This window comes from Coffea eugenioides, chromosome 11 (genome assembly GCF_003713205.1).
Source record: "Coffea eugenioides isolate CCC68of chromosome 11, Ceug_1.0, whole genome shotgun sequence".
Lineage (NCBI taxonomy): Eukaryota > Viridiplantae > Streptophyta > Magnoliopsida > Gentianales > Rubiaceae > Coffea > Coffea eugenioides.
Genome location: NC_040045.1, coordinates 50796592 through 50809464, shown reverse-complemented (window position 1 = coordinate 50809464; position 12873 = coordinate 50796592). Strand labels below are relative to the sequence as shown.

The window sequence follows — 12873 nt, the reverse complement described above, 5'->3', positions numbered from 1 at the left end:
GTTGTTGGAAGTCAAACGTGATAGGACTAAAATGTGTCATCCAATCCACCCCCAAAATGATGTCCCATCCTTCTAATTCCATTACCTTCAAATCAAATCTGAACCCATGTTGGTTAATTTTCCAGTGCACGTTAGGACAGATAGCATTGCTAGTCACAGTAGTTCCATTCCCCATTGTGACAGAAAATGGCTGTTTAACCATTCTGTAAGCAATATCCATCCCTATTACCATTTCACTGTTGATATAACTGTCTGAACTACCCGTATCTACCAAAATAAAAACTTTCTCCCCATCCAGGTTGCCTGTCAGTGTGATTGTTTTCCTTCTCAGGGATTCAAACAATGCATGTAGGGACATCTCCATAGTTTGTCCTGGATTCCCTGTCTGTTCATCCTGCTCACCTACAGCATCTTCAAACACTGCATCCTCTTCATCCTCCAGTATCATGCAGTTTACATACCCTCGCTTACACTGGTGTCCTACACCATATTTCTCCCCACATTTGAAGCACAGTCCCTTACTTCTTCTATACTGCAACTCCTGTGTTGAAATCCTCTTTACGTCCTTAGTATCTTCCTGCACCTGGTTACTGTACCTAGGGCCCGTAGGAGCATTACTGACAGGGACCTTATAAGTGCTGCTATCTACCACTGATGTATTATTCCTTGAAAATCCAAACCTACTCTCTCCTGACTGTTTAGAGTTTTTATTCTGCACCTGGAGTGAGTACTCCTGCCATTGAGACAGCTCGAAAGCTTCAGTCAAGGTAGCAGGTCTCAGCATCCTAATCATAGGTCTGATCTCCTCCTTCAAGCCACTAATGAAGCTAGAAATGAAGTAGTGCTCATCTAAATTCTTGTTCTTAATTAACATTTGTGGTTTCAATTCCTCGAACTGCTCCTGGTATTCCCTCACACTACCTCTCTGTTGCAACTTATTAAATTCCTCTACTATATCCTTGCAAATACTGTCTGTGAATCGTTTGCACAACAGATCTCCAAATTCTGTCCAATTCAACTCAGGCCTTTCCAGTTTAATACCTTGAAACCACTTGTCCGCCCTTCCATCTAAGTACATTTCTATGATTTCAACCTTCTGATTTTCCAGAATTTGATAATTCATGAAGTATTTCTCACACTTGCGCAGCCAGTCCCTAGGATTTTCTCCACTAAACAGTTGTAAATCTAGCTTAGGAGGATTAGGAAGGTGATACTTACTCCAATCTCTTCTGTAAGAATTCTGTTGATCTCCTTCCGGTTGCAATCTTTGATGAGGCGGCGGCGTAGGAAGAAGTGGTCCTTGATCCATCGTGATTCGTTCTCCTCTGTCCGCTACTTTGTCCTGCGCAGTAGTCATCCTGGATAGTAGTGCATTAAATTTCTGATCCAGAGACTTGCTGAAGTTCTGTTCCATTCTTGACAACATATTCTCCATCCGTTTGTTGTTTTCTTCCAATTCCATTGTTAAATTGTTCTTGAGCTGTTGCTGTTCTGATTGATGTGAAAGTAGAGATTCCATCAGTTCTTGGAGCTTGATTTCCTGCCTCTTGACTTGTTCCTCCAATGTTCTGAATCTCGTACCTTCTGCCATGAATTTGATCTTGCTCCAAGGATCTAATGCTCTTGATACCAATTGTTAAGCTCTGGAGTTCTAATCATGTAAATTGAATGACTCCTAGCGAAGGAAGAAGATATCTGGGAGGGAGAGAGAAGAATTGGAAAGAGAGAAAAGAGAGGGAATTGAGCAGAGAGGGAAGTAACGAATTCAGTTATTTCTTGTCTGCTGATACACAGGTGGGACCCACCTTTAATACAATCATCCCACTAAGCAATTAGCCGCCCTACCCCAATTACATTTCTATTAAATGAAACGACATCGTTTCATGCCCTCAATTCCTGACCCGAATTCCTAATTTCTAACCCAATTACCCGCTCCTAACAGACTTTTAGAAAGTGACTCTAACCTTATTAAAAGTGGTTACGAGTTTTGAGCGAGTCTTCCATAGGAGTAACTTCCCCCGGATCTTCCCATTATATTATATTAATTTGGCCGTCAATTTCATATGACCTATTTCCTATTTTTTTCCCCCTAATCTTTTTTGAAATTAGACAATCGACAGAAAAGACCGCGGAAGTTACCTTCAGTCCTTATCAGATCACGCATCACTTGACCAAAAACAAAAATACCAAAAACATCAACTTATAATTTCACATCTATCTATTCGTTCAATTTCCAAGTCTCCTGCGACAACTAGAAGCAAAGAGGTGTTATGATGTTGACGGAATTATTGAATCCCCCCCCCCCCCCCCCAAAAATATACATACAGTATATATCATTCCATGTTACATATGCCGTACCGAACTTGCAAAATAGACATTTCCTTGGTCTACGTTTTACCTACGACTTTATAGTTCTTGGTAGGTTTAGAAGCAATATTAGAGAAGTTGATATCTGTGTAGAATTCCATGTTATACTGGAAGGTAATTTATAATGAATGGAGTTCTCATTCCATGTTATGATGTTTTCCACTAAACTTTTTAGGTCTTTCACAGAAACTAAAGCAGGCAAGAGCCTCTATCTCTCTGTGCATGTAACCGTGAAGGATAATATTACAATTTTTAGGTCTCTGTCTCAGGCATTGATTTAACAATCTAGTCCCTCGCGTTTTTACCACAACCAAATTTGTCCCTCATGCATTTTGACTGTCAACAAAATGATGAAGTATGACAAAAATCCACTCGATTCCTCTCTTGGCATCATACCGGGCAAAAAGCCCTAAAGAATCAACAAATTCAGAAATTTGTTCGAGAAGAAAGGGGCCAAAGAGCAGCATATTATGTATTCTTGAGGAATAAAATCAGCAAAAGTTGGAAACTTGAGGGGTTGCTCGTGATCCATATCCAAATAATAGGAGACCAACATAAAAGTTATCCCTTAGGATTTAATTAAACGTGTGGCAACCGACAACTCCACCATGTTTCATGCTACTTAATAGTAGTATTAAGGGAGGTGTAAGTACCGTGTCATTGTTATGCGATATCAATTCATAAATGATAAACCACCCATTAAGGGAGGAGTCACCGCAGTAAAAAAGATTTCCTACTTTATCATTACCATTATTATTCGTTACCATACTACCTTACGTGATTTCTAAAATGAAATCTTGAAGTAATATATGCTTACCAAAGAAAAGAGAGTCCCAAGTCTTGCGTAATGCGTAGACGGAGTCAGCAGTCAAGCTTTGCCCTTGAGCACGTCCTAGACAGATGCTGTGTCCCAACTTCCCAGTGTGATTGGTGTTTTGGAATTTGACAAAAGTTGTCAACAGGATTGAGGCATTTGTTTGTTTGGCCATTTAGGTACGACAAACGGGTCACGTATGATGACTCCCTTGGTTTCCTTGACGTCGATACCAACTACATCGTACTTTGTGTTTCTCCGTATTAAGTGCTACTCCGAGGCTGCTTCCCAGTTAAATGCATATGTATGAATTCCAGAGTATGCAAATAATCTGAATCCAATTATATACTATGAGAAAGTTGTAGAACCCCAAGCGTCCAGAAACCAGCCCCAGCTGTTCGCCTTTAATGCCTTTTTTGTTCTCTTCACGAGGAATTTTTAACTCAACCCCACCGAGTCTGCTCGCTCTGTACACGCACTAACACACACCCGCGGTGGAATTGTCTTTCTTTTATAATTTATACAGGATTACTGTATTGGTAGCCGCTTGAAGAAGGGTTGGGGGAGCTGCTGAGTAAATTCCAGAAAAGGGATGAAGAATAGAAGTCTCTGAGCTCTGTTTTTGGTAAATGGCTGAAGAAATTTGTCTCTTCATCAAGGTCAGTTCTATTTATTTCCCTTTTTTCCCCTGCCACTTTCCTCTTCTTTTGGACATGACCTTATCTTTTATGCATCTCAAATGAGGAACGCCAGTTACAGTCTGGCAATGGGTTCAGGGCTTCTTTTTCTTTTTCCTCTATTTTTTGGCCTGAGAAAGTTGGAATTTTTCTCATATTTGTGTAATTTTTTTCCTGGTAGCGTGCATATTTTACATGGGTTGGGTGTTAGATTTTAGGTTTTTATATCTTTTTCTTGATCTTTTTTTTTTTTGGTTACTTACCACAAATACAGCCTAACTTCACCAGAGTAGGTTAGGCTGGCATTCATGTTTTCATCAGTCTTTTGTAGTTAAATTTGCTGCATGTGTTGTAGACGGTCCTTTGAGGATTTCTTTTATTGTTCTACCAGCATTAGCTGCTCCCTTTTGTTCTTGCCTGTTACTTTTTCATGGGTAGTTGAGCTGCTGCTTAATTGACCTCTCTGAAGCATAATTGCATTCATTCTTGAGCTTTGAAAATAGATTTCGTGCTCATTTCTCTGATGTTCTGAGCTGACTCCTGAAGCAACAAGCAGTCTGTGTTCCTTTTTAGTGTTATGTTCAATAATAGTTTTTAACCTTGACTTTGATTTTTGATGTTACTCTGGACATTCAAGTTTTCACGTTTGAATCTATTCCGTTGTGCATTTCTGAGAATTAACTGGTATTTTTAGGTTTAGTTCTTGAAATCGTTTGTTTGTCGTAAACCTAACTCTTCTCTTGAGGCAGTAATGGACAATTTTGAAGTGATTTAATTTTCGATTTTCAGCATATAATGGTTTTTGTAGTAGGCATTGACATTTGGACTGCATTTGCATTGCAGGACGGTCTTATAATAAAAGCTCCCAAGAAATCTCCAGTGTTGTTGCGGACTATAGTTTTAGTATTTGTGATGGTCTGTGGCGTTTATACCTGCTCAGTCTGTCTAAAGCAAACCAATTTCAGCTCCAAAACCAAATTTTTGAATATTGAAGTTCGAGAGAGTTATTGTCATGAATATGACATCGATCGGTCCCAAACTCCTTGCTTGCATTATCCCAAGCCTAAAACATTTCACAGGTAGTACTGAGAACTTGGTGTGGCTTATGTTTGCTGTGTCCTGTAGTCTAATCAGTATATTATCAATATTTCTCATGTTGGCAGGGCTGAATGTTCTTGTAATCCTGTACGACTCTTTGCCATTCTGTCGATGCAGAGATCTGGCAGTGGTTGGTTTGAGACCTTGCTGAATAGTCATGTTAATGTCAGTTCCAATGGTGAGATTTTCTCTGTCAAAGGGAGGAGGGAGAATGCTTCTTCAATCACAAAGACTCTGGATAGAGTTTACAATCTCGACTGGTTTACAAGTGCATCAAAGAATCAATGTTCTGCTGCTGTCGGTTTCAAGTGGATGCTTAATCAGGTAAATTTTTTTTTGTATTTTGGACCAATTTAAGAGCATATGATTCTTTTATATTCAGTGCCTTAGAACACCTCTTGCTTGCTTATCAACCACGTAAAAGATTGGAGTCAAATTCACAAGTTATTCACTATCAATGCCTTGCTGTCTGAAAGCACATTGAATCAAGAGCTCTTTTAAGGGGCTTTATAGTCCTTCACGCTGGTCATAGTACTTAGCTAAATTGGGGAATTATGTGAGGAGAAAGGAGGGAAAGTTATTCTGCTCTTCAAGCTAAAGATAATGCAATAATCTATTTCCTGAGTGCTGTACAGCATGTATTTTCAATATGTTCCTATTATCCGTTTAATCAAACATTGATATCGTCCTATCTGCCAGTTGAATTACTCATTATAATAAATAATGTGCCTCTTTTTTTTTTTTGGTACTCTTTTTCCTTTGCTTTTTTACATAGTTCATAGTTTAAATAAGGCAACTATGTTGACCATCATATGTAAACCAGAATAGTGATTCAGAGGAACTGCATCCCTCTAAACCCTTCCGAGCCCCACCCTCCACAACACCCACCCCAACCGAAAAGGGGGAAGGGGGGAATGTAGAAATGAACTATATGAGCACCCTCTCTTTATCATTTTTAAGTAAAGAAAAGCTGAATAATTTTTGGAATCATTATAGTTTTCCTGCAATAAATTTATCCGCTTTTTATATGCATAGTTTGAAGTGTTGTTGGATTTTATGGCATGACTCTAGTGCAAGATGGAAATATCTTGATATCTATAGGAGAAGTTACTCCAGTAGTAGCAACCGGAAAGTTTCCTTTTGTTTCTCAAAAGACAAGACTTGTGTTGGACATGAATCAAGACTATAAGTGGTTGCTAGTTTGATCAAAAAGCAGATGCTTTTTGGAACATTGCAGCCTCTTTGGAAATCCATAAGATCTGCTCATACAATGTATAATAAAGGACTAAATGACTAGCAGATATAGTGTTTTGTGAATGCGATGTGATATCATTCTTCCAATCATGGGTTGTCTTGTCAAAACAGCTGAATTAAGTTGTGATGGGTGGTTCAGGGATTACCGGAGCACCACAAAGAAATCGTGCAATACTTCAATGATAGAGGTGTTTCTGTAATATTTCTCTTCCGAAAAAACCTACTTCGCCGAATGGTTTCAGTGATTGCAAATTCTTATGATCGATATGCTAAACTTCTGAATGGCACACACAAGTCTCATGTGCATTCGATAGAAGAGGTCTCTCTCTCTCTCTCTCTCTCTCTCTCATTCATGCAGCTGTATCCCAACCCCTACACCCCCCCCTCCCCAAAAAAAATTAAAAAAAAATGAACAAAACCATCCATAAAAGAAAACAAGAAATAGATCATAAGAGAAAAAGGGTGAGTGTATTCTTTGTTTGTGCCTGCATTATTCTGACAATATTTTTTTTGTTGCTTCTTCTTTGCAGGCTGAAACCCTTTCCAGATATAAACCTGTCATCAATTTAACATCTTTGATGACAGATTTAAAGCAAATGGAGGTGACTGTAATGAAGACTCTGGAGCAGTTCCAGAGCACCCGGCACATCATTCTGTATTATGAAGATCTTGTCAAAAATAGAACTGTAAGGAGCTCCTTCTTCAAACTTTATTGGAATTCTTGTTGCAAATTCTTTTTCAGGATCTTAGTAAAATAAAAGTATACAGTATATTACAGTGTGCTCGTGCTCTCTTGCTCTTTTTTTCAGAAATTAGTAGATGTCCAAGAGTTTCTAAAGCTGCCACTGATGGAATTAACTAGTCGTCAGGTTAAGATACACAAAGGGCCATTATCAGAGCATATTGAGAATTGGGACGATGTTAACAAGACCCTACAAGGAACACTTTATGAAAGGTTCCTCCATGCTGACTACTAATCATAGTCCTTCAGAAATCCATGAAGGAGGCGTGCATATTAACCAACACTTGCAGAAACTGACTGGTATTGAAGGTTATTTAAATACCACTCAAATTTAATTTAGCTTAGTGCCACAAAAAAAAAAAATTTGTTTTTTGCCCCTTTTTCTGTTCTTCCAGTACTTCACTCTTCACTGATGATGTCACGGAAATATCATGTATAGTTCTAGACATGTAATTTAGGCAGTGAAAAGAAATACAGAATGCAAGTCAAAGGTTCGATTGCCTATTCTCAAGTTTCTTCTCTGTTAGTCTCGTTCATTTTGTTGTTCGATTTGGTTCCGCCTCTTTATCTTTAGCCTTAAAGTTTTCCAAGTTACTATTCTGCGGAGTACCAAAAAAATACTAGAAAAAGACTTGCAGATGTTTCAAGATGGTACAGCGCTGGTTTTTGTTTTTGCTTTAAGATTGTACGACCTTTTTTTTTCCTTTGGTTGCGTGTGTTCGAATTGTAGAACGAACAAAAAGTTGTGGATAATTCTTGTTTACTTATATTTCTTCTGATTCTCAATTAAATTTAAGATTACACAATGCTGGGCCGTAACTGTTTTGGGCCACCTGGGTGGGCTCGGATTCATATGCCAGCCGCAGTCTAGTGGAAAAGCTGTGAGTCCTGAAGTTACACTTGGTTATATTTCTCCACCCAGGGGTGTTCGTTATTCCGCGAGGCTTTTGTATTTCGACTCGTCTATCAGGTATTATGCAGTCCCCCGAATTGGGCTCCCCGCTCTTACGCTTATGGGCCAGTAGAAGCCCAAAAAGACAATAGGAGCTGCCGCAGCAGAAAACGCTTGAACCATTAGGGGGTTTGGAGGAGTTGGGAAGCGGAGATATCTACATTAATTCTACGAAATTTTTGAAGCAGAGAAATACTCCCGTAAAAGCTTTGGCTGTGGATCGGTGGCCGCACAATTTTAAGCCTTAAACGACTGACTGGAGCTCGACGTTTTCAGGGGATGCCAACTGGTTGAAAGTACAAGTCCTGACTCTTGAGCAGGGATTAGGGTATGAAATATGAACGATCAGCCATGTAGAAGAATGGGCCGGGGCGGCTTTCGCCTTTAGCAGGTTGTGTTGCTTACGTATGTATAAAGAATAATTTGTGAGAGGCGAGGCCACAAGTCGGCCCGAAGTAAGTACCACGTACAGAGAAGAAAGGCAAGTTTTCTAGTTGGAAAGCGAACTTGTGCTCCCCTCTCAATGCCACAAAGAATTTCTAGGAGAGGGAGGTCAGTGGAGGAGAGTAAGATAATCTATCAAAATATACCAAGCCAACGGTTGTGATTGCATGTGATGGGTAGGCTCTTGTCCCTATGTCACCTTTCTCCATTTAAATACGACATTAAATTTCAACTAGCTAGGCAGAGAGGCTACAAACCAAAGTGTTTGAATGCTGTATCAGTACAGTCGTACTAACTTCTGTGAAATAAACAATTGGCCCGAAATGTGTTGTACTACACAGAAGTTCATTCAACCATGATCAATAATAATAAAATCGAATGTGGGATGGGGTGTTACGATTATGAGCTTGGTTATATTACACACAGAAAAGTTCATAATAGTTATTTCATAGACACATTCTCCATAATCATTTGGTTGTTTCTTAATCGAACTAAATAGTTTGCTTAAGCTCTCAACACTCTAACCTAAATTTTAAGCATATAAACCCCCTCCCCCCCAACACAAAAATGTATCTAAAGTGTCTCAGGTAAAATAAAAATTGAATTTGTACATGTATTTTCACAATGCCACTGATTATGGTAATAGTATCACAAAAAATAAACTAGTGAAAGACTCATAGTGACGACACAAGCCAGCTAGTTGTGTGCCCCCATACTAGCTAAGCTCATTGTGTGCCCCCGTACGAATCTAGCTGTGTAGCCTAATAATACTGTAGCTTAATTACGTTTATACTGCACATTGTCCCATAAAATTTTGATTCAACAATTTAAATTGGTAGCCGAACTATCCGCGCAACGAGTAAAAGTTGCACGGAGCATGCAGATCAAAAACATGGAGGACAGGCTCTTTGTTCCTTTCTTGATGATGCACTTGTTTTAACAATAACAAGAGAAAAAAAGAGTTAGGTGTCTAATTCTTTATGATTTTTAGTGAGGACATTCTCCAACCAGTTCGGGCTCTTTTTGGCTGTATAAATACCCCGTGAACATGGGGGTTCTAACGCACACCCAATGCAAAACTTCATTTCTGCATCTCCTCCTCTATTGCCTATCTTTCTTCCTTCCACATTGTCCATGGCCCGGGCACGTTTAATTCTCGCCATCCTTCTCGTTGCTGTGATGGCCTCCCATAACCTTCAGCCTGCTGAAGGCAGACGCTTGTCATTCAGGACCCCCAACAATCTCATGGATAACAGGATTAAAAATGTACATGTAGACCATGGCAGCTCAAATGGCGATAACAGGAGCACTGAAACTAATCCAATGCAGTTTGTAGTCCCGGCAGCAGTGGAAGCAACACCACCTGATCCGTCTGTAATGCTGCCTTGCCCGCCACCGCCTCCTCCTCCTCCTCAAGCAACGGTAAGAGGTGCACCGGGTCATGCTGACAACTTTCGACCAACTGCACCTGGCCATAGCCCTGGGATCGGGAATTCCGTACAGAACTAGGGACGTGCCAAGCTAGTCACTTGCTGGCATTCTTATGCTTTCGCGAATGTGGTTCCTATATATATATATGTAGGGGTTTCCTCGGTGACCGCATTTCATCTCCTATTTATCCTCCTGCTTAATGCTTATTGTATGTGTCTAAGATCTACTGTAAAGTAGTAGTACGTAGTTTCATTGTGCATGTTCTGTTTATTCATATCGTGAAACAAGTGTAGTGTGAATTTATTACATGTGGCAATTATGTGTGTTCTCAAGTAATAGTGTGGATTTATCATAAATACAATAACGTACATGTATATATGAAGGGTTTTGCAAGATAGGCGTCATTTTACACTTGATAGTGTTTCCCAACAAAAATTTAATGAGAAAAATGAAGTGAAGTGTGTCAAAATGAGAAAAAAATTCGAAAGAAGATGTTGAAAACTACGTAAAGTAGGGGAAGGAATGGGTAGGGTGGTATTAGGGAAGGGAGTACAAGTGAGAAATCTCAAGTTAAAAATCCCCTATTTACGCCAAAAAAAAAAAAAAAAAAAGAGTACATGGAGTAAATTTCTATGAAATTATCCGTCTAAGTTATAATGGGTTTTTAACCACAAGTGTTTACCAGCTTTTCAATGCACATGACATAATTGATTTAAGTACATATAATACAATAACTGGAAAAGTTTTAGAGGAGTGGCAATCTTGTTATACAGAAATTAATATCCTAATTTTCACAGAAGCGAAGTTAATTACGCTGAGAAATATTCTCATCTTTGCACCTCATAAGCCGATGGACAGTATCACAATTAAAATCTTCAAGAAAAAGTGAAATTAATATAGTTTCAAGCTTCCAGAATGAGTTTATAAATAAGAATTAGATTGTTTCACTTGAATTGAACAAGCCTTAATTGCTAAGAAAAAGCGACTTTTGTTTAAATCAGAACAATTATGCTATTATTGGCAAATTATAATTTTCCTCCATATTTTGGTTCTTATTTTCTTCTCCCATCTATCCAATTTAAGAGGCTTATGATTACTTAAGTGCCATCAATCACAATAATTATACGAGTAATTAGCGGTGAATTATATGGCTTTATTAGCTACTAAATATTTATTAACTAACTTGTTCAATGTCTTAATGTCGGATTTTCTACTACCTAAGAATTACAAGTTTTAGTGAAAAATCTCCTCATAGTGTATTAATATAAAGAAACTGGAGTGCAATTCTTCTCATGTTTTGCTGAGTAAAATATTACTAGTATAATTCTTGCAAGATGGTGAAAAAACGCTCAACACTTGGTTATAATTCTCTTTTCTTTCGAATGTAGCATTATTGTAGTTGGCAAATAATGGATCAAAACTGTAGAAGTGACATCGGGAAATCTTCATCTCAATTCGTTTTAACTAAAAAAAGGAAGAAAGAAACAGAAAAAAAAAAAAAAAAAACCCTGCATCTCATTTTAGCTTGTCTAACTCTTGCAAAATCCTGCGCCAAATCCCAAAATTCGAGAACTATTCTCCTAAAGGGATCATGGCAATTGGAAAAGATCGACAAGACGTCTTTGCTCTTGATTAAACTCGCTTCTTCTATTTGCGTATTCGATCAGATCTCTTATTCTCTAAAATTAGAGTCTACATATGTGTGTTTCAGTGAACGTTGTCGGATGGGATGAATCTTCCGCGAGCATTGTACATTTCGGCCTCCTGAAAAAAATAAGCAATCATCACGCAAACTACAAAGCGAGATATGCATGTATTAAGGCTATGCAACTGTAACATTCTGATAATAATACATGTTAGTGTCACAAGGAGCCCAGCCCTCGTGCTTCCTTAGCTTAGGTTAAGAGAGGTAGCCAATGCAAGTTACCCAATTGGCAATATCAAATCACTTTCTTAACAAAAGTCGTATATTTGAGTCTTGATATAAGGGTTTGATTAGTTGATAATCTGTAAAAATTGCTATAAAATTTGTAGTTTCGGGACGTGTCTTAACTTGTGGTGATGATCGGAATTATAGTCACTCAAAACTTTTTTCCATGCCCAAAATAGAAAGAAAGGGTGAAAAACAGAAGTATAAAGGGCGAATTATATTTTATCCCCCTGTGGTTTAATGTTTTTATACATAACTCTTCTATGGTTTCAAAAATTATATATAACCCCCTCATAGTTTGGATTAAGGTGTCAAAGTGATAGAAATGATCATAACAGAACCTTTAAAAATATCGAAATTATCCTTGTTTAAAAATTAGAATGGTTAAAGTGACCAAAATATATCAACATAATGTACATGACGCACTAACCCCGTATGATTTTATACTTTACCATATAACTCTCTTATGATTTAATACTTTACTATATATAATCCGCTTATTATTTTTAAAATAGACACATAACCCCCTGTGATTGATAAGTAATTTTCAACTTTACATAGTGGTATTTTTGATATTTTAGGTGATTCTGTTATGAATTATAAATTTCGTTATTTTGACACTTTAATCCAAATTATGAAAGAATTATATATATATTTTGAAACTATAAAGGGATTATGTATAAAAACGCTAAATCACAAAATCACAAGGAGGTAAAGTGTAATTTGCCCAAATATAAAAAATGTCTACAAGCTCATGGCATTACCTACAACAATGAGCGAGAGTCGGCCGAAAAGCAGTGATAAGTGAACCTGACAACCTCAAGTGCTGAGTCTTAAGATGCCAACTCAACCGAAAGTTGGTATGAAGCAGTGAATCGGAACGAGGTTTCTGGACTCTTGTCATGTAGATACACAGTTCTTTGCCCAGTTGAACTCTTTTCCTGATCGCTTTTTTGTACATTCGTTTTCGTACCTTGATAATTTAATTAATTATTACGTCAAGCGCTCTCAAACTGGCCTTAACCTGGGACTGACCGAGGAGATCCTCCCATGCTCTCACTGGGTAAGTTAGCAATTAGCATCAACCAACCTTGCCAACTAGTTAAGGATGTTCAAGCGTTGTTGCACAAAATTGGTGGTTCACTCCAGAACAGCAATTTTCTG

At 38.2% G+C, this 12873-nt stretch overlaps 1 protein-coding gene across 2 annotated transcripts; it reads left to right on the top strand.

Annotated features, from left to right (window-relative positions):
- The first annotated feature begins 3458 nt into the window (after positions 1–3458).
- On the top strand, positions 3459–7463 carry LOC113753528. Of its 2 annotated transcripts, XM_027297705.1 has the most exons (6): positions 3462–3840; positions 4702–4937; positions 5022–5280; positions 6350–6529; positions 6741–6896; positions 7020–7463. In XM_027297705.1, the coding sequence occupies exons 1-6, from the start codon at positions 3811–3813 to the stop codon at positions 7185–7187; spliced, it is 1029 nt and encodes a 342-aa protein (XP_027153506.1). In that variant the 5' UTR covers positions 3462–3810; the 3' UTR covers positions 7188–7463. The 2 variants fall into 2 exon arrangements, with proteins under 2 accessions (XP_027153507.1, XP_027153506.1); XM_027297706.1 differs by lacking the exon at positions 6350–6529 and having other exon boundaries at positions 3459–3840.
- The last annotated feature ends 5410 nt before the right edge of the window (positions 7464–12873 follow it).

Bases quoted from the DNA above. Each gene is read 5' to 3' on its own strand.
- LOC113753528 (XM_027297705.1), top strand. From the start codon at position 3,811: ATGGCTGAAGAAATTTGTCTCTTCATCAAG. The intron at 3,841-4,701 runs GTCAGTTCTATT...TTTGCATTGCAG, and splicing joins AAATTTGTCTCTTCATCAAG to GACGGTCTTATAATAAAAGC. The intron at 5,281-6,349 runs GTAAATTTTTTT...TGGGTGGTTCAG, and splicing joins TCAAGTGGATGCTTAATCAG to GGATTACCGGAGCACCACAA.